The 22,075-nt window shown below is 32.3% G+C and overlaps 1 protein-coding gene across 3 annotated transcripts in view; it reads left to right on the plus strand.

Moving 5' to 3' along the window:
- Nucleotides 1-5,547: 5,547 nt before the first annotated feature.
- LOC143245394 (gamma-aminobutyric acid receptor alpha-like) overlaps nt 5,548-22,075 on the plus strand; it is a 52,413-nt gene continuing 35,885 nt past the window's right edge. For 2 of the 3 annotated variants that reach the window (XM_076491683.1, XM_076491684.1), the window contains exon 1: nt 8,336-8,524. In XM_076491683.1, the coding sequence (XP_076347798.1) occupies nt 8,472-8,524 (53 nt within the window). In that variant the 5' untranslated portion in view covers nt 8,336-8,471. Of the gene's footprint in view, nt 6,415-8,335; nt 8,525-22,075 lie in introns of those variants that run through there. The other variant, XM_076491685.1, reaches the window with a different exon arrangement.

The following is a 22,075-nucleotide window of genomic DNA, read 5'->3' on the forward strand; positions in this document are numbered from 1 at the left end:
TGTAGAGTATCTTAAAATGAAGTAGAGCAATAAGGATTGTTGTACCTTGATAACTTGGTATCAACCAAATGTCCTGGATTAAACGGAATATGTTAAACAAGATGGAGTACCTCAACACGTATTGTGGTAGCATGATTACTTGGTGATAACTAAAGGGCCTATTTCAGCAAGAATTTGCTAAACAAGATAGAGTAGTTGTACAGGGATTGTCGTATCATTTAATCTTGGTGATAAACAAAGGGCTTGGTTCAGCAAGAATATGTTAAACAAGGAGAAGTAATTCAACAGGGATTGTCGTAGCATGATAATTTGGCGATAATCAACGGTCCTTGTTCAGTTACTCATAACACGTCTGATCTGAGGGCCAACAAAAATGCTCTCTTTAATCTTGGCCTCAGTTATTCTTGGAAACACGTCTTAAATAACGAAAACTTCGCCTTCTTTGTTCATTGCTTTCACGAAATTCTTCATAAGTCCCAATTTTATGTGAAGAGGAGGCAAAAAAATCTTTGCCGGATCGACAAGCAGTTCATGCGCCACATTTTTCTTTCCTGGAACTAACTTTTAACAGAGTGGCCAGTTCTGTCTAGAATAATGTGACTCTTTGGTACGACTGTCCCATTCACAGATGAAACAACAGTACTTTGTATAGCTGACCTTCAGTCCCAGTAACAGAGCAACGACTTTCAGATCTCCACAGATATCCCAGTTGTACTTGCTGTATTGGATGTGCTTCAGCAACATTTCCATGTTCTCGTAGGTTTCTTTCATGTGTGCTGCATAGCCAACAGGTATTGAAGGGTGAACGTTGTCATTATGTAACAGAACAGCTTTGAGGCTTAACATTGATAAATCAATAAAGAGACGCCACTCTTGCAGGTCATGGTCACAACCCAAAGCAGAGAACAATCTTTCGATGTCAACACAGAAACAGAACCGGTCAACTTGTACAAAGAATTTGGTTATATCAACTTGGTGGCTTCGAAAAACAGAAATTTTTGTATCTGGTGACAACAAACACCATTCCTGCAGTCTCGAACCCACCAATTCGGCTTTTGCTTTTGACAGACCCAAATCTCTGACCAGAATGATTAATTCTGACTGTGTTATGAGATGTGGATCGCCTGAGGAGCACGGTTCAAAATCCGGATCAATGTCACTGCCAGTTCCCTGCATTGTAGTTTCTTGATCTGGTTCGTCTAAGGTCCATTCCTTCAGTGGTTTCGGAATTGGAAGACTGTCGTCATGTGGCACGGGTCTCATTGCTGAAGGCAGATGAGGGTATTCAATTGACTTCTTGATTTTGGCAGAGCATGATTAATTAGTTTAGTCTTGATTGTCATAGCATGATAACCAGAGGATCTAGCTCAACCAGAATATGATTAATTAGTTTACTCTTGATTGTGATAGCATGATAACCTTTTGACAACCAAAGTGACTGGTTTAACAACAATATCTTAACGAAGATGAAGTAGTTTAGTAGCGCATGTCGTATCATGATAACTTGGTGATAACCAAAGGGCCTGGTTCAACCAGGATATGTTAAACAAGATGTAGTAAATCAACAGGTATTGTCGTAGCATGATACTTAGTGATAACCAAAGGGCCTGGTTCAACAAGGATATGTTAAACAAGATGTAGTAAATCAACAGGTATTGTCATAGCATGATAACTTGGTGATAACCAAAGGGCCTGATTCAACCAAGATATGTTAAACAAGGCGAAGCAGTTCAGTAGGGATTCTCGTAACATGGTAACAAGAGCGCCTAGTTCAGCAAGAATATGTTAAACAATATTGAGTAGTTCAATGGGGAATGTCGTAGCATGATAACTTGGTAACAACCAAAGAGCCTGGTTGAGGAACAATTTGTTGAACATGTTGAAGTAGTTCAGTAGGATTGTCGTAGCATTATAACTTCGCGGTAACCAAAGTGTCTGTTGCATCAACAATATGTTAAACAACACGGACTAGTTCAACAAGGAATGTTGTAGCAAGATAACCTAGTGATAAACACAGGACCTGGTTGAATCATAATATATTAAACAATATGAAATAGTTCAGTAAGGATTGTCGTAGCATAATAATATGGTGACAACCAAATAGCCTTGCTCGATCAGAATATGTTAAATAAGATGGAATGGTTCAACAGGTATTATCGTAGCATGATAAATTGGTGACAACAAAAGTGCCTTGTTCAAAGACAAGATGAAGTAGTTTAGTGGGGATTGTTGTAGCATGATAACTTGGTGATAATAAAGGGACCTGGTTCAACCATAATATGTTAAACAAGGTGAAGTAGTTCAGTAGGGATTCTCGTAATATGATAACAAGAGGATCAATTTCAGCAAGATGATGTTAAACAAGATGGAGTAGTTCAACAGGGTTGTCGTAACATGATAACTTGGTGATAACCAAATTGCCTGGTCAAACCAGAATATGTTAAACAAGATGGAGTAGTTGAAGGGATATTTTCGTAGCATATTAACTTGGTGATAACCAAAGGTCATGATTTAACCCGAATATGTTAAACAAGATGGAATAGTTCAGTAGGGAATGTCGTAGCATAATAACTTTGTGATAAGTAAACAGACTGGATCGATCAGGATATGTTAAACAAGATGGAAGAGTTCAGTGGGGACTGTCGTAGCATAATAACTTGGTGGTAACCAAAGATCTGGTTTAACCAGAATATGTTAAAAAAGATGGAATAGTTCAGTAGGGAATGTCGTAGCATTATAACTTGGTGGTAACCAAAGATCTGGTTTAACCAGAATATGTTAAACAAGATGGAATAGTTCAGTAGGGAATGTCGTAGCATAATAACTTTGTGATAAGTAAACACACTGGATCGATCAGGATATGTTAAACATGATGAAGTAGTTCAGTAGGGACTGTCGTAGCATAATAACTTGGTGGTAACTAAAGATCTGGTTAAACCAGAATATGTTTATCAAAATGGAATAGTTCAAAAGTATTTGTAGTTGTATGATTACTTGGTGACAACGAAAAGGCCTGGATCAGCAACAATATGTCTAACAAAATGAGGTAGTTCAGTAGTGTTTGTCTAGGCATGATAACCAGGTGACAACCAAACGGCCTAGTTCTGCAAGAATATATTAAACTAGACGAAGTAGTTCAGTAGGCATTGTCGTAGCATGACACCCTGGTGAAGACAATAACATCTGTTTCAACCAGAATATGTTAAACAAAATGAAGTACTTCTGTTGGGATTATTGTAGCTTCATAATGTGGTGACAATCAATAATATGTTAAACGAAATGAAGTAATTCATTAGGAATTATCGTGGGATGGTAACTTCGTGATAAGATAAGGGCCTGGTCCAACAAGAATATGTTAAACTAGATGGATTAATTGACAGGGATTATCTCAGCATGATAACTTTGTGACAACCAAATGGCCTGGTCCAACAAGAATATGTTAAACAAGATGGACTAATTCAACAGGCATTGCCGTAGCATAACTTGGTGATAACTGGTTCAGGAAGTATGTGTTAAAGAAGTAAGTAGTTCAGTAGGGATTGTTGTAGCTTGATAACTTGGTGATAACTAAAGGGCCTAGTTCAGCAAATATGTGTTAAACAAGATGGAGTCGTTAACAGGGATGGTCGTAGCATGATAACTTGGTGATAATCAAAGGGCCTGGATCAACCAGGATATTTTAAACAAGGTGAAATAGTTCGGTATGGATTCTCGTAGCATGAAAGCAAGAGGACCTAGTTCAGGAAGAAGGTGTTAAACAAGATGGAGAAGCTTAACAGAGATGGTCGTAGTAGGATATCCTGGTTATAACCAAAGGGCCTGGTTCAGGAAGAAGATGTTAAACAAGATGGAGAAGCTCGACAGGGATTGTCGTAGTAAGATATCCTGGTTATAACCAAAGGGCCTGGTTCGGGAAGAAGATGTTAAACAAGATGGAGAAGCTCAACAGGGATGGTCGTAGTAAGATATACTGGTTATAACCAAAGGGCCTGGTTCAGGAAGAAGATGTTAAACAAGATGGAGAAGCTCAACAGGGATTGTCGTAGTAAGATATCCTGGTTATAACCAAAGGGCCTGGTTCAGGAAGAAGATGTTAAACAAGATGGAGAAGCTCGACAGGGATTGTCGTAGTAAGATATCCTGGTTATAACCAAAGGACCTGGTTCGGGAAGAAGATGTTAAACAAGATGGAGAAGCTCGACAGGGATGGTCGTAGTAAGATATCCTGGTTATAACCAAAGGGCCTGGTTCGGGAAGAAGATGTTAAACAAGATGGAGAAGCTCAACAGGGATGGTCGTAGTAAGATATACTGGTTATAACCAAAGGGCCTGGTTCAGGAAGAAGATGTTAAACAAGATGGAGAAGCTCGACAGAGATGGTCGTAGTAAGATATCCTGGTTATAACCAAAGGGCCTGGTTTAGCAAGAATATTATAAGAAAAGATGAAGTACTTCAGTAGAGTTTGCCGTACTTTGTTCAGCATTGATATGTTAATATGAAGTAGTTCCGTAAGGATTATTGTAGCTTGATAACTTGGTGTCTACTTCATGGCCTGGTTCAGCATTGATATGTTAAACAAGATGAAGTAGTTCAGTAGTTATTGTCGTAACATAATAGCTTGGTGATGATCAAAATGTCTGTTTCAGCTGAACCAGGCCATTTTGTTATTACAAAGCTGTCATGCTACGACAAAACGCAGTGAACTACTTCATTTTGTTTAAGAAATTATTTCTGAACTATGTCTTCTGGTTATTATGCTACGACAATCCCTGTTGAACTACGCCTTGTTTATGTGTATGGTACAGATGAAGGTATGTATAAATGTTTTTCTGTATGTATGGTCTTGATGAAGGTATGTATAAATGTGTTATGTTTTTCTGTATGTATGGTCTATATGAAGGTATGTATAAATGTGTTAGCATGTACATATGGTTGAGAATGAGGTACGTATAAATTTTTTTTTGTACGTATGGTCCAGATGAAGGTGTGTATAAATGTGTTTGTGCATACGTATGGTACAGATGAGGTTATGTATAAATGTGTTTGTGTGTACGTATGGTCCAAATGAAGGTATGTGTATGTATAAAAATGTTTTTGTGTACGTGTGGTCCAGATGAAGATATCTATAAATGTGTTTGTATGTTCGTATGGCCCTGATGTATGTATGTATAAGTGTGTTTGTATGTTTGTATGGCCCTGGTGAATGTATCTATAAGTGTGTTTGTGTGTACGTATGGCCATGATGCAGAGGTCTATAAATATTTTATCTGTGTTTATCTATGGTACTCATGAAGGCATATATAAATATGCCTGGATGTATCATCCTGATGTGTGTTTGTGTGTATGTGTGGTCGTTTGATTAAGGTATCTCTGATTATGTCTGTGTGTATGTATGATCTTAATGAAAATATCTATAAATATCTGTTTCTGTCTTCGTATGGTTTGTGTGTATGTATGGTCCTGATGAAAGTATCTATAAATATTTGTTATTGTGTATATATGGTGGCAACAATGATATTTATAAATGTGGTTATGTTTATGTATGGTCCTGATTAAGGTATTTATAAATATGTGTTTCTGTGTATGCATCGTCCTAATGATGGTATCTATAAATATATCTGTATGGAAGGTCTGATGAAGGTATGTATAAATGTGTTTGTGTGTATGTATGGTCCTGATGAAGGTATTTATAAATTTGTTTGTGTGTATGTATGGTCCTGATGAAGGTATTTATAAATGTATTTATGTGTATGTATGTTGAAGGTATGTGCGTGAGAGTGGATACATATCTCTACTATAACTATGTCAGCTACCATACTTTTATACACGTGCACACTATAACTATGTCAGCTACCATACTTTTATACACGTGCACACTGTAACTATGTCAGCTACCATACTTTTATACACTTGCACACTATAACTATGTCAGCTACCATACTTTTATACGCATGTACACTATAACTATGTGAGTTACCATATTTTTGTACACGTGTACACTACAACTACGTAAGTTACTATATTTTTTGTACACTTGTACACTGTAACTACGTTAGTAACCATCTTTTTATACACGTGCACTGTATGTGAGTTACCATATATTTTATATACTTGTACATTAGAACTCCTACAGTTACTCTTAATTTTATTACGTATGTTAATAAGAGAACATTATACTCAAGTGAACTTTAACAGATAATTATTTTTTTCAAAGCGAATCGTGAAAATTAGATTTTAGACTCATATTAAACGTTTGCCTTGTTACAGCAACATTATCAAAAACATGGATTTACTCCAGTGTTACTTGATACCGACTTAAAACATATCAAATAATAAAATTAGTTACTCTGTTTGCCAATAGATGGGAGGACGCCCATAGAACCTGAAAATGGTAGCTCATTTAGATCCTCTTGGTAAGGTTTCGTCATAACTACTTATAGAATATAAAATAAGGTGTCAGAGCGCTATCGTACGTTAAATAATATTTAATTTCATGTTTTCAATTCTTACAATTACGTTTTAATCTTATGACGTTTTATCATACTGTTGTTTTTCTGGGGAAGGAAAATGTAGTTTTTTTAGTACATATTGTATGACATGATATACATTAGCAAGTGTTCTATTTCAAGAGTAAAAATACCTAAATTAAAAATATATATATTTTTGCTTTTCAATCTCACATTTCATGTAGTTTTGTTGTCTAGAAAGCACATAATATATCTCGTAATTCATGGTATAACTTCGTTTTACTGATGTCATGAAAGTACAAATGGTTAAACAACTTAGTTGTGACACGGTCTCATTCTACTTGATTTTAGATAAATTGTTGTTTTAAATTAGTTCATGTTTTTAATTCATCATGTCCTTTTTTATCACATGATATTAATCATATAGATGAAAATATAAAGTACATTAAATGAACTTAGAGTATTATTAAAACATTCACGTTTGTTAAAACACCACTTGACTTACCTGTCCTTTTACTCAAAATTAATATATATGACTGGACATGAGGGAAGGTGGATGTTCAATGATATTTCATCAGACATGTTTGTTTGCCCATGAGGCTATCTGCTGTGACTACTGTAGGAATCCATTCCTCGACTTTAGTGTTGTAAATCCATACGTAAACTTACTGTTCATTTAGTATTCATATGGTAATATATGCTTGAATATTTCTAGACTTACCTGTTCTTGTCGTTTCAGTTTCTATGATCACTTTTCTGTACACCAATGTTCATCATGGTTAGTTGTTTGAGTTTCTGTGGTCACATTTTGGTACCTCAGTGGTTTGTCGTGTCAGTTTCTGTGGTCACTTTTCTGTACAACAATGGTGATCATGGTTAGTTGTTTGAGAGTAGTCTGTGGTCACATTTCGGTACCTCAATGGTGATCATGGTTTGTCGTGTCAGTTTCTGTGGTCACTTTTCTATACACCAATGTTCATCATGATTAGTTGTTTCAGTTTCTGTGGTCACATTTCGGTACCTCAATGGTGATCATGGTTTGTCGTGTCAGTTTCTGTGGTCACTTTTCTGTACACCAATGTTCATCATGATTAGTTGTTTCAGTCTCTGTGGTCACATTTCGGTACCTCAATGGTGATCATGGTTAGTTGTTTCAGTTTCTGTGGTCAAATTTCGGTACCTCAATGGTGATCATGGTTTGTCGTGTCAGTTTCTGTGGTCACTTTTCTGTACACCAATGTTCATCATGATTAGTTGTTTCAGTTTCTGTGTTCACATTTCGGTACCTCAATGGTGATCATGGTTTGTCGTGTCAGTTTCTGTGGTCACTTTTCTGTACACCATTGTTCATCATGATTAGTTGTTTCAGTTTCTGTGTTCACATTTCGGTACCTCAATGGTGATCATGGTTAGTTGTCTGAGTTTGTGTGATCACTTTTCTGTACACCAATGTTCATCATGATTAGTTATTTCAGTTTCTGTGGTCACATTTCGGTACCTCAATGGTGATCATGGTTAGTTCTTTCAGTTTCTGTGGTCACATTTCGGTACCTCAATGGTGATCATGGTTTGTCGTGTCAGTTTCTATGGTCACTTTTCTGTACACCAAAGTTCATCATGGTTAGTCATGTCTGGTTCTGTGGTTACATTTCTGTACACAAATTGTGATCATGGTTAGTCGTGTCAGTTTCTGTGGTCATATTTCTGTACACTAATGTTGAAGATGGCTGGTCGTGTAAGTTTCTATGGTTACATTTCTGTACACCAATGTTGCACGTGATTAGTCGTGTTACTTTTTATTTTCGCGTTTATATATCTGCACATGCGCTTTTCCATCTGCCGTAAGTTTGTTCAATCGCCAGTCATTCATTCATTCACGTCCGAAGACGTCATAAGCGCGTTTGTGGTTGCAATGACCGTACACGTGAAGTGATTGTATTCTTTTAATTTTCCTTATAAATGTATTCCAAAACCAGAATTTTATAATTTACGAGTCTTAAAGAATGGGAAATAGTCTCAGGTTCATTTTTATTCTTTTGCTACTTCTAACTGAAAGGTAACTATCTTGTTTTCCTTCCTTTTCAAGATGACTTTAAAACAATCATCGTAATGTGTCTTATTTTAAGAATTCTACGACAAATTTCTTAGGAACATTTTATTTTATATTTATTAAATACAAACATAAAACGATCTACTTAAAACCTAATAGGAAATAATTAAGTAACCGAAACGTTCTTACACAGTAAATCCTCTTGAACAATAAAATCGGTTACAGTAATAGCAAAAACTAGAACTGCTGCTAAAATATACAGTCGCAATTTATAATAGGTAGTTTTCTTAACTATGAATAACAAGCAAACCCCAGAAACCTTCATTAAATATTAACAATAAGTAGTGTTAATTGCAGGTAACAAACAAACCCCAGAAACCTTCATTAACTAATCAATAATAATTAGTGTTTTAAACACCAGAAATTTTCATTAAATAATCAATAATAATCAGTAGTTTTAATTATAGCTAACAAACAAACTCCAGAAAGCTTCATTGAAAGTTAATAATAATTAGTAGTTTTAATTGTACGTAACAAACAAAACCCAGAATTATTCATTAATTATTAAATACAAACAGTAGTTCTAATTCTAGGTAACAAACAAACCCCAGAATTCTTCATTAACTATCAATAATAATCAGCAGTTTTAATTTTGGTTATAAAGAAAACTCAGAAACCTATCTTAGCTATCAAAAAAATAATCAGTAGTTTTAACTGTTGGTAAAAAACAATCCCCAGAATCCTTCATTGGCAGGTAATAATAATTACTAGTTTTAACTGTAGATAGCAACCAGACTGCAGAATTTCTCATTAACTCAATAATATTCAGGAGTTTGAATAGTAGACAACAAACCCCAGAATCCTTTTTGACAGCTAATAATAATTAATAGTTTTAATTGTACGTAACAAACATATTTATTGTAATTTTCTTTTATTACTAACCCGTTCTATAATACAGTGTTCTCAATATCCATATCTAGCATAGCTTTCTTAGATTAATAAACGGTTCCATAATATAGTGTTCTCTATATTCATATCTAACATTGCTTTCTTAGATTATTAAACGGTTTCTCAAAATAGAGTTATCTATATCCATATCTAACGTTGCTTTCTTTAATTAATAAACAGTTCCATTATGTAGTGTTTTATATTTCCTTATCTAACGTACGTTTTACGGTTCCAAAATGTAGTATTCCATATATCAATATATAACGTAGCTTTCTTTACTTACTAAACAGTTTCATAACATAGTGTTCTCTATATTCATACTTAATTTATCTTTACTTCATTACTAAACCGTCCACAATGCAGTGTTCTTTATATCCACATCTAACGTAGCTTTCTTAGATTAATGAACGGTTCCATTATATAGTGTTCTCTATATCAATATCTAACGTAGCTTTATTTACGTAGTAAAAGGTTCCATAATATAGTGTTCTCTATTTTTTTTATTTAATGTAGGTTTCTTTAATAACTAAAGGGTTCCATAACGTACTGATCTATTTATCTATATCTAACGTTCCTTACTTTAATTATGAACGGTTTCATAATGTTGGGTCATCTATATCTAACGTACCTTTCTCAAATTACTAAACGGTTCCACAATGTACTGATCTATTTATTCATAATAATGTAGCTTTCTTTAATTATAAGCGGTTCCATAATGTTGGGTTATCTTTATCCATATCTAACATAAGTTTCTTAAATTAATAAACGGTTCCAAGATAGTGTGTTCTGTATATCCATATCTAACATAGCTTTCTTAGATTAACAAATGGTTCCTTCATATAGTGTTCTATATCCATATATAACCTAACTTTCTTAGATAAGTAAACGGTTCTTTCAGGTACTCTTCTTTATATTCATATCTAACGTACATTTCGTTAATTACTAACGGTTTCATAAAGTAGTATTCTATATATCTGAGTATTCTATATATCCATATCTGATGTATTTTTTATTACTCATAAACGGTTCCATAATGTAGTGTTCCTTATTTCTTTATCTAGCATAGGTATCTTTAATTACTAAACGGTTTTATAATGTCCTATGCTATATATCCATATCTAACGTCGATTGCTTTACTTACTAAACGGTTCCTAAACGTAGTGTTTTCTATTTCCATATCTAGTATAGCTTTCTTTAATTACTAAACGGTTCTGTGAGATAGTGTTCTCTATATTCATATTTAATGTCTTTTTCTTTTATTACTAAACCGTTCCGTAATGCAGTGTTCTATATATTCGTATCTAACGTAGCTTTCTTAGGTTAATAAACTCTTCCATAATATCGTGTTCTCTATACCAATATCTAACGTAGCTTTATTTACTTACTGAAAGGAACAATAATATAGTGTTCTCTATTTCGTTATTTAAAGCAGGTTTCTTAAATTACTAAACAGTTCTATAATGTACTGATCTATTTATCCATATCTAACGCAGCTTTCTTTATTTATAAATGATTCCATAATGCTGGGTTATCTATATCAATACCTATCGTACCTTTCTTAAATTACTAAACGGTTCTATAATGTACTGATCTATTTATCCATATCTAACGCAGCTTTCTTTATTTATAAATGATTCCATAATGCTGGGTTATCTATATCTATACCAATCGTACCTTTCTTAAATTACTAAACAGTTCTATCATGTACCGATCTATTTATCCATATCTAACGCAGCTTTCTTTAGTTACAAATGATTCCATAATGTTGGGTTATCTATATCCATACCTAACGTACCTTTCTTAAATTACTAAACGGTTCCTTTAAATAATATTCTCTATATCTCTATCTAACGTAAGTTTTTTTATAATAATAAACAGTACCATAATATAGTGTTCTCTATATCCATATCTCACGTAGCTTTCCGTACTTACTAAAAGGTTCCTAATATAGTGTTCTTTATATTCGAATCTAACGTAGCTTTTTTTAATTAATAAACGTTTCCTTAATATAGTGTACCATATATCTATATCTAACGTAGTTTTCTTAGATTAATAAACAGTTCAATAATATAGTGTTCTCTATATCCATATCTAACGTATCGTTATTTACTTACTGAAAGGTTCCATAATGTTGTGGTTTGCACATATACAACTAACGTGCCTTTCTTTACCTACTAAAAGATTTCTTGGTATACTGTTCTCTATTACCTTATCTAACGTAGGTTTCTTCACTTACTAAAAGGTTCCATTATATAGTGTTCTCTATATCCATATCTAACGTGTCTTTCTGAGACAAGTAAACGGTTCCATAATATAATGTCTCTATATCCATATTTAACGTAGGTTTCTTCACTTACTAAAAGGTTCCATTATATAGTGTTCTCTATATCCATATCTAACGTGTCTTTCTGAGACAAGTAAACGGTTCCATAATATAGTGTTCTCTATATCCATATTTAACGTACCTTTCCTAGGTTAATAAACGGGTCCTTCATATATTGTTGTCTATATCCATAACTAACGCCTCTTTCTTTAATTATTAAACTGTTTCATAATGTTGTTTTCTATATATCCATATTTAACGTAATTTTTTAATAATTATAAATGGTTTCATAATGTATTGTTCGCTATATTCATATTTAACGTAGCTTTCTATACTTCTTAAACAGTTCCATAATGTAGTATTCTTTATTTACTTATATAACGTAGGTATCTTTAATCGCTAAATGGTTCTATAATGTAGTGTTCTCCATATTCATATGTCTCGTAGCTTTTTTAGATTAGTAAACGGTTCCATAATACAGTGTTCTATATATCCATATCTAACGTAGCTTTGTTTATCTAATAACATATAGAGATATGCACATACAACGTAGCTTCCTTTAATTTTATCGGTTCGATAACGCAGTGTTCTCTGTATCCACATCTAACGTCTCATTCTTAGATTACTCAACATGTCCGTAATATAGTGTTTTCTATATCCTTATCTAACGTAGCTCTCTTAGATTAATATATGGTTCCTTCATATAGTGTTGCCTATATCCATATCTAGCCTTGCTTTTTGAGATATGTAAACGGTTCCTTTGTTGTCTATATTCATATATGATGTACCTTTCTTTACTTACTGACGATTCTATAATGTAGTGTTCTATATATCCATATCTAACGTATTTTTATTAATTATATACGATTCCATGATGTTGTGTTCTCTATGTCCATATCTAACGTACCTTTCTTTTATTATTAAACTGTTTATAATGTACTGTCATATATATCTATATGTAACGTAGATTTCTTTAATTATAAACGGATCCAAAATATAATGTTCTCTATATCCATATCTAATGTATCTTTCTGAGACTAGTAAACGGTTCCATAATATAGTGTTCTTTATATCCATATCTAACGCCTCTTTCTTTAATTAGTAAACTGTTTCATAATGTTGTATTTGCGAAGCTTAACGAAGCTTAACTTACTAGAAGGTTCCTTCATGTAGTGTTCTCTACTTCCTTATCTAACGTAAGTTTGTTTTATAACTGAACTATTTGAAAATGTACTTCTATTTAGCCTTACTAAGCAGAGGTTTTTCCAATTACTAAACGGTTCCATAATGTACTGTTCCATATATTCCTATATAATGTAGATTTCTTTAATCATAAACGGTTCCATAATGTAGTGTTCTATATATTCACATCTAACGAAGCTTACTTTACTTACTCTAGTCTTCCATAATTTAATGTTCGAACGAAGCTTTCTTTGATTAATAAACATTTCTATAATACAGAGTTCTCTCCATCCATATGTAACGTTGCTTTCTTTACTCACTAAAAGGTTCCGCAATGTAGTGTTTCTATATCCATATCTAATATAGCTTTCTTTAATTAATTATCGTTTCCTTCATGTAATGTTTCTATATCCATATGTAAGATAGCTTTCTATAATTAATTATCGTTTCCTTCATGTAGTGTTTTCTATTTCCTTATTTAACGTAGGATTCTTTAATTACTAAACGGTTCCGTAATGTACTGTTCTATATATCCATACGTAACGTAGATTTCTTTAATTATAAAGGGTTCCATTAGGTAGTGTTATCTGTATTTATGTCTACGTAGCAATATTTAACTACTAAATGATCCCATAATATAGTGTTCTATATATCTATATTTCATGCATCTTTCTATTATTACCAAACCGTTCCATGATGCAGTGTTCTCTATATCCATGTCTAACGTATCTTTAATTACTAAACGGTCCATAATGTAGTGTTCTCGTGTGCTCAATATCCTTACCTAACGTAACTTTCTTTAATTACTTAAGGATTCCATAATAAAGTGTTCTCTATATCCATATCTAATGTAGTTTCTTAGATTAATAAACGGTTCCATAATATAGTGTTGTCTATATCCATATCTATTGAAGCTTTCTTAGATTAATACACGTTTCCTTCAGATAGTGCTTTCTTAGATTAATACACGTTTCTTTCAGATAGTGCTTTCTCTATCCATATCTAACTTAACTTATTTTAATTACTTAAGGATTCCATAATAAAGTGTTCTCTATAGCCATATCTAGTGTAGCTTTCTGTACTTACTAAGCGGTCTCATAATATAGTGTTCTATAATTCTTTATCTAACGTTGCTTTTTTAATTACTAAACGGTTTTATAATGTAATGTTCTCTATATCCATGTCTAGTGTAGCTTTTTGTACTTACTAAACAGTCTCATAATATAGTGCTCTCTGTATCTATATCTAATGAGTTTTCTTTAATTGATAAAGTGTTCCATTGTGTAGTGTTCTCTATAATCATATCTAATATAGTTTTTACTAATTACTTAACCATTCCATAATAAAGTGTTCTATAATTCTTTATCTAACGTTGCTTTCTTTAATTACTAAACGGTTGTATAATATAGTGCTCTCTGTATCTATATCTAAAGTAGCTTTCTTTTATTAATAAAAGGTTCCATATCTGATGAAGGATATTTTTCATTGTTGTTTATCTTCTATTATTTATTACTATAATTATTAAAAGCGTCATTTTTGAGCGGATGTGAAGAATGAATATTTTAACTCCTTATCCAATAAGACTAACAGACGTCACTATACTATTTAATCAGCTGCACTCTAAATAAAATGCACTTGTTTCACAAGGCAACACTTGTAGAGACTCATGTGTCAGTTAACTATTAGCGTTACACCAGCTGTACGCTTTCATACAACTGCTACTACGATTGTTGTTGTTTTTTTCCCTACAATACGTTTCAGTAAGCAGCTGTTTTACAGTTTTATCTATGTTTGTATTTAACAATCGTGAGACCAAATGAAGACCGAAAGTAGGCTTGGTGAAAACTACCACAAATATTCCACTTTAAATGTGAATTAAGATAATTATCAATTCATTATTTCTTGATGGACTGTGATGAACGTTCGTATGAAGACTTTGATTGGCGGAATTTGATAATGTTCACTTTTAAATGTGACAGACAAAACGAAACAATAAAAAGGTACAACAAATGGTAGAAATAACTGAGGTATTAACATTCTTTTATTATACTCAGGGATTTCATGTGGTATATAATACAATTTACTAGACATCGTCTTCAGATATGTCAGTAGTATTAGACATTTGTTAGAATAAACACTTGTAAACAGATTATGCTTCATATTCATATAGAATTACTGCTGTCAGTAGCGGAATATCAAAGACAGTTCTCTGATCCATGGAAAACAATACGAAGGCTAAATACCTTAGTAGTTTGTTCTAACGTGGACAGTGTAACCAGATTCAATGATTCTGTATTCATTCATTACACTAGTCATTACGTAGTATGTTCCAACTTGAACAGTATAATCAGATTTCAAGATTTTATATTCATCCATTACAGTGATAATTACAAATTGTGTTCCAATCTGAAGAGTATAATCACATTTCATAATTCTGTATTCGTCGATTACACTAGTCATTAGGTGGGGTTCCAATCTGAACATTATAATCAGATTTCATTATTCTATATTCGTCCATTACACTAGTCATTATATAAAGTGTTCCAACCTGCACAATATAATTAGATTTCATGATTCTATATTCACCCATTACAGTACTCATTGCACAGCGTTTAACATCCTGGACAGTATAATTAGATACCATGATTCTGTATTCATCCATTACATTAGTCACTAGGTAGCGTGTTGCAATCTAGAGAGTATTGTCAGATTTCAATATTCTATATTCATCCATTACTCTACTCATTACGTAGTGTGTTCCATACTCGACAGTGTAATCAGATTTCATGATTCTGTGCCCATCCATTACAGTGATCATTACGTAGTGTGTTCCATACTGGAATGTACAGTGAGATTCCAATATTATCTATTTCATCCATTACAGTGATCATTACGTGGTGTGTTCCAATTTGGATAGTGGTATGAGACTTCATGAATACTTATTGGTACATTACACTACTCATTAGTAGTGTGTTTCATACTGGACAATATAATCAGCTTTAATGATTCTATATTTACCCATGATACTAATGTTTACGTAGTGTGTTCCAGTCTGGACAATATATTTAGATTTCATAATTCTATATTCGTCCATTATACTACTCATTACGTTGTGCGTTCCTTACTGGCCAGTATAATCTGTTTCCAAGTTTCTATGTTTATCCATTCTACTTGTCATTAGGTAGTGTGTTCCAGTCAGGACAGTATAAATAGATTTCATGATTCTATATTCATCCATTACATTACTCATGACGTAGTGTGTTCCATACTGGACAGTATATTCAGATTCCAAGATTCTATATTTCATCCGTTACAGTGATATTTACGTAGTGTGTTTCAAAGTGGAGAGTATAGTCCGATTTCATGAATCTATATTCGTTCATTACACTACTCCTTACGTACTGTGTTCCATCCTGGACAATATCATCTCCGTGCTGATTTGTAGTTGTGTAGTTTTCACCCGTGCATGTAACATGATATATCTAAATTGTCACTATTTTGTGACATGAGAATCTCATGATTTTAAATTAATACCATTCTATGACGTCGGGAATTTATACATTCAAAAATAAATATTATTATAAATATATATTTCTAAACAGATACTCTTGCATGACACCAGTAGTTCGAGATATTCTTGTAAAACATCAATTCTGTGAAGTATCAGTCATATAAAAATACTTATTAGAAACTTAAGAACAATATATATACGCGTGTTTGATTAATAAGTATTTAGATGTTGGATGTTTCATCTCATACTAACAGGCCATCTTCAGGCAGTCAATGGTTATTGGATGAAACGTCTTTGTATTAATTACATAAAATAACAGATTCTCAATAAAATTGTTCGTGATGTTACTTTTATTAATGTTTGTTAGGAATAAAATTATTTATGCATTTTAAATGTTTAATCCTAAACATATCGATATCTCGGATCTAAATCCGTTTTATACGAGGTTTAAAGGAGATACGAATTTGCGTGATGAGATATTTTAACTGTAATATTTATTTAGAGAAAATTTTTATTTTCTTATGGTATATTTTAATATTTTTCGTGACTGGTCTATTTCTTTATATATAATTTGTTATGTTTCATCAGCTAATACACTGAATTTGTTTCAAGTGACTTTATCATTGTAAGAGGCACTTTTCTTGTTGAAGATTGGTTCTACATTCCTCCTGTCGTAATTCCAAACACTGGTAGGTTCTATGCCACAGTACATACAGGCCACCTGACTGCTCAACACCCTATTAAGGAACTTTATATTGATGTTTCCATTTTTTTACTATTAACTGAAGCATATTCCCCGACCTCCAAATTAGATAACAATTAGAAACTTGTTTATTATGAGATAACAATTTTATTAAAGAATATTGTACTTTTACCCTTGTTTTCTCTTACACTACACTGTACTGTTATCCTAGGTTTTCTTAAACAATACTGTTATCATTCTTTTCTCTTAAAGAATACTGTACTGTTATACCTGTTTTCTTTTATAAAGACTATAATGTTATCCTTCTTTCCTCATACACAATACTGTACTGTTATTCTTGTTTTCTCTTACACAACATTGTAGTATTAACCATTTCCTCTTATACAATGCTGTATTGTTATCCTTGTTTTATCTTACACAATATTGTACTGTTATCCTTGTTTTCTCTTGCACAAATTGTAGTTTTAACCCTGTTTTCTCTTACCCAATACTGCACTGTTATCCATGTTTTCTCTTACAAAACAATGTAGTTTTAACCGTTTTCTCTTACAAAATGCTGTACTATTATCCTTGTTTTCTCTTACCCAATACTCTACTGTTATCCTTGTTTTCTCTTATAGAATATTGTAGTTTTAACCTTGTTATTTCTTACAGAATATTGTACTGTTATCATTGTTTTCTCTTACACAATACTGTCCTCTTATACTTGTCTTCTCTAACAAATACTGTACTGTTTACTTGTTTTATCTTGCACAACATTGTAGTATTAACCCAGTTCTCTCTTACACAGTACTGTACTGTTATTCTTATTTTCTCTTACACAACATTGTAGTTTTAACCGTTTTTACACAATTCAGTACTGTTATCCTTGTTTTCTCTTACACAATACTGTACTGCTATACTTTTTTTCTCTTACGAATACTCTACTATTATCCTTGTTTTCTTTTACACAACATTGTAGTTTTAAACCTGTTTTCTCTTATGCAATGCTGCACAGTTATACTTTTTATCTCCTACACAACTTTGTAGTTTTAATCTTCTCTTGCACAATACTGTAGTTTTAACCCTGTTTTCTCTTACACAATATTTTACTGTTATTCTTGTTTTCTCTTGCAAATACTGCTGTATTATCCTCATTTACTTTTACACAATATTGTACTTTTAAGCTTCTTTTCTCTTACATAATACTGTACTGTTATACTTGTTTTCAAATACATGATACTGTACTGTTATACTTGTTTTCAAATACATGATACTGTACTGTTATACTTGTTTTCAAATACATAATACTGTACTGTTATACTTGTTTTCAAATACATAATACTGTACTGTTATACTTGTTTTCAAATACATGATACTGTACTGTTTAGCTTGTTTTCTCTTACAAAATATTGTAGTTTTATCCTTGTTTACTCTTACATAATATTGTAGTATTAACCTTGTTTTCATTCACAGAATACTGTACTGTTATCCTTCTTCTCTCTTGTAGTTTTAACCATTTTCTCTTACACGATACTCTACTATTTTATTTGTTTTCTCTTACACAAATCTGTACTGTTATACTTGTTTTCTATTACATAATACTGTACTGTTTCACTTGTTTTCTCTTACAAAATATTGTAGATTTATCCGTGTTTTCTCTTACACAGTACTGTAATGTTATTCTTGTTTTTTCTTAGACAATATTGTAGATTTAAACGTTTTCTCTTACACAATGCTGTTATTCGTGTTTTCTTTTACAAATACTGTACCATTATCCTTGTTTTCTCTTACACAATACTGTAAAGTTTTACTTGTTTTCTCTTACACAATACTGTAAAGTTTTACTTGTTTTCTCTTACACAATACTGTAAAGTTTTACTTGTTTTCTCTTATACAACATTGTAGTTTGAATCCTGTTTTTCTTCTCTTACATAATACTGTTATCATTCTTTGTCTTACACAGTAGTGTACTGTTACCCTTGCTTTTCTCACACAATACTGTACTGTTATAATTGATTTCTCTAAGAAATACTGTACTGTTATGCGTGTTTTCTCTTACACGACATTGTAGTTTCAATCCTGTTTTCTCTTACCCAATACTGCACTGTTATCCTTGTTTTCTCTTAAAAATATTGTAGTTTGAAAATTGATTTCTCTTACACAATACTGTACTTTTATCATTGTTTTTCTTACACAGTACTGTACTGTTACACTTGTTTTCTTTTACACAACACTGTAGTTTTAACGCTGTTCTCATACACAATACTGTACTGATATACTTGTTTTCTCTAACACGATACTGTACTGTTTAACGTGTTTTCTTTTACACAATTTTGTAGTTCTATCCTTGTTTTTTCACCAAAATTATTGTAGTATTAACCTTGTTTTCTCTCATACAATACTGTTCTGTTACAGTTGTTATCTTTTACAGAACATTGTAGCTTTAAACTTTTTCTCTTACACAGTCTGTGAGCATTGTTTTCTCTTTTATATTAGTGTACGGTTATACATGTTTTTCCTTACACAGCATTTTAGTTTTAACCATGTTTTCTCTTACACTGTATGGTACTGTTTTCCTTGTTTTCTCTGAGAAATACAGTACAGTTATCCTTGTTTTCTCTTACACCTTAATGTACTGTTATACTTGTTTTCTCTTACCCAACATTGTAGTGTTAACCGTTTTCTCTCACACCTTATTGTTATCCTTGTTTTTCTTACATAATATTGTACTGTTTAACTTGCTTTCTCTCACGAAACATTGTAGTTTTAAACCTCTTTTGACTTACACAATACTGTACTGTTATACTTGTTTCCTCTCATGTAATGTTTTGCTTCTTTTCTCTGACCCAACATTATAGCTTTAATCCCTTTCTCTTACACAATACTGTTATGCATATTTTCTCTTACACAACATTGTAGTTTTAACCCAGTTTTCTCTTACACAATACTATACTGTTATCTTTGTTTTCTCTTACAAATAGTATACTTTTATCTTTGTTTTCTCTTTTACAATACTGTACTGTTATACTTGTTTTCTCTTACACAACATTGTAATTTTATACCTGTTTTCAATTTCTAAATACTGTACTGTTATCCTTGTATTCTCTTACACAGTATTGTTGTTTTACTTTTGTATTCTCTTACACAATACTGCACTGTTTTCCTTGTTTTATTTTACGCAGTACTGTGCTGTTATACTTGTTTTCTCTTACACGATACTATACAATTTTAATGTTACACAACATTAAATTTTTAGCCCTGTTTTCTCTTACACAATACTTAGTCCTTCGTTTCTTTGACACAATACTGTACTGTTATCCTTGTTTTCTCTAACACAACATTGTTGTTTTAACCATTTTCTCTTACAAAATGCTGTACTGTTATTCTAGTTTTCTCTTAGACAGTACTGTACTTTTATCATTGTTTTCTCTTACACAATACTGTATTGTTACATTTGTTCTCTTCTACACAACATTATAGTTTTAATCCTGTTTTGTTTTACACGATATTGTAGTATTAACCTTGTGTTCTCTCATACACTTCTGTACTGTTTTCCTTGTTTTCTCTTACACAACATTGTAGTTTTAAATCTGTTCTCTCGTACACTATACTGTTCTGTTACATTTGTTTTCACTTACACAACATTATAGGTTTAACCTTTTTCTCTTACACAATACTTTTATCATTGTTTTCTCTTTCATAATAGTGTAGTTTTAACCATGTTTTCTCTTACACAATGCTGTACTGCTATCCTTGTTTTCTCTTACCCAATACGCTACTGTTATCTTTGTTTTGTCTTATACAATACTGTTGTTTTAACCTTGTTACTTCTTACACAATATTGTACTGTTATCCTTGTTTTCTCTTACACAATACAGTACCGTTATTCTTGTTTTCTCTTACACAATACTGTACTGTTATCCTTGTTTTCTATTAAACAATACTGTACTGTTATCCTTGTATTCTCTTACACAGTACTGTACTGTTATCCTTGTTTTCTTTTACACAATATTTTACTGTTATCCTTGTTTTATTTTACACAATACTGTACTGTTATCCTTGTTTTATTTTACACAATACTGTACTGTTATACTTGTTTTCTCTTACATAATACTGTACTGTTATACTTGTTTTCTCTTACATAATACTGTACTTTTATCCTTGTTTTCCCTTACACAACATTGTAGTTTTATCCCAGTTTTCCCTTACACAACATTGTAGTTTTATCCCAGTTTTCCCTTACACAACATTGTGGTTTATCCCAGTTTTCCCTTACACAACATTGTAGTTTTATCCCTGTTTTCTCTTACACAACATTGTAGTTTTATCCCTGTTTTCTCTTACTCAATACTGTTATCCTTGTTTTCTCTTACAGAATATTGTGTTTTTATCCTTGTTTTCCCTTACACAACATTGTAGTTTTATCCCTGTTTTCTCTTACACAACATTGTAGTTTTATCCCTGTTTTCTCTTACTCAATACTGTTATCCTTGTTTTCTCTTACATAATACTGTACTTTTATCCTTGTTTTCCCTTACACAACATTGTAGTTTTATCCCAGTTTTCCCTTACACAACATTGTAGTTTTATCCCAGTTTTCCCTTACACAACATTGTAGTTTTATCCCAGTTTTCCCTTACACAACATTGTAGTTTTATCCCAGTTTTCCCTTACACAACATTGTAGTTTTATCCCTGTTTTCTCTTACACAACATTGTAGTTTTATCCCTGTTTTCTCTTACACAACATTGTAGTTTTATCCCAGTTTTCCCTTACACAACATTGTAGTTTTATCCCAGTTTTTCCTTACACAACATTGTAGTTTTATCCCAGTTTTCCCTTACACAACATTGTAGTTTTATCCCTGTTTTCTCTTACTCAATACTGTTATCCCAGTTTTCCCTTACA

The sequence above is a fragment of the Tachypleus tridentatus genome, chromosome 2 (assembly GCF_004210375.1).
Source record: "Tachypleus tridentatus isolate NWPU-2018 chromosome 2, ASM421037v1, whole genome shotgun sequence".
Classification (NCBI taxonomy): Eukaryota; Metazoa; Arthropoda; class Merostomata; order Xiphosura; family Limulidae; genus Tachypleus; species Tachypleus tridentatus.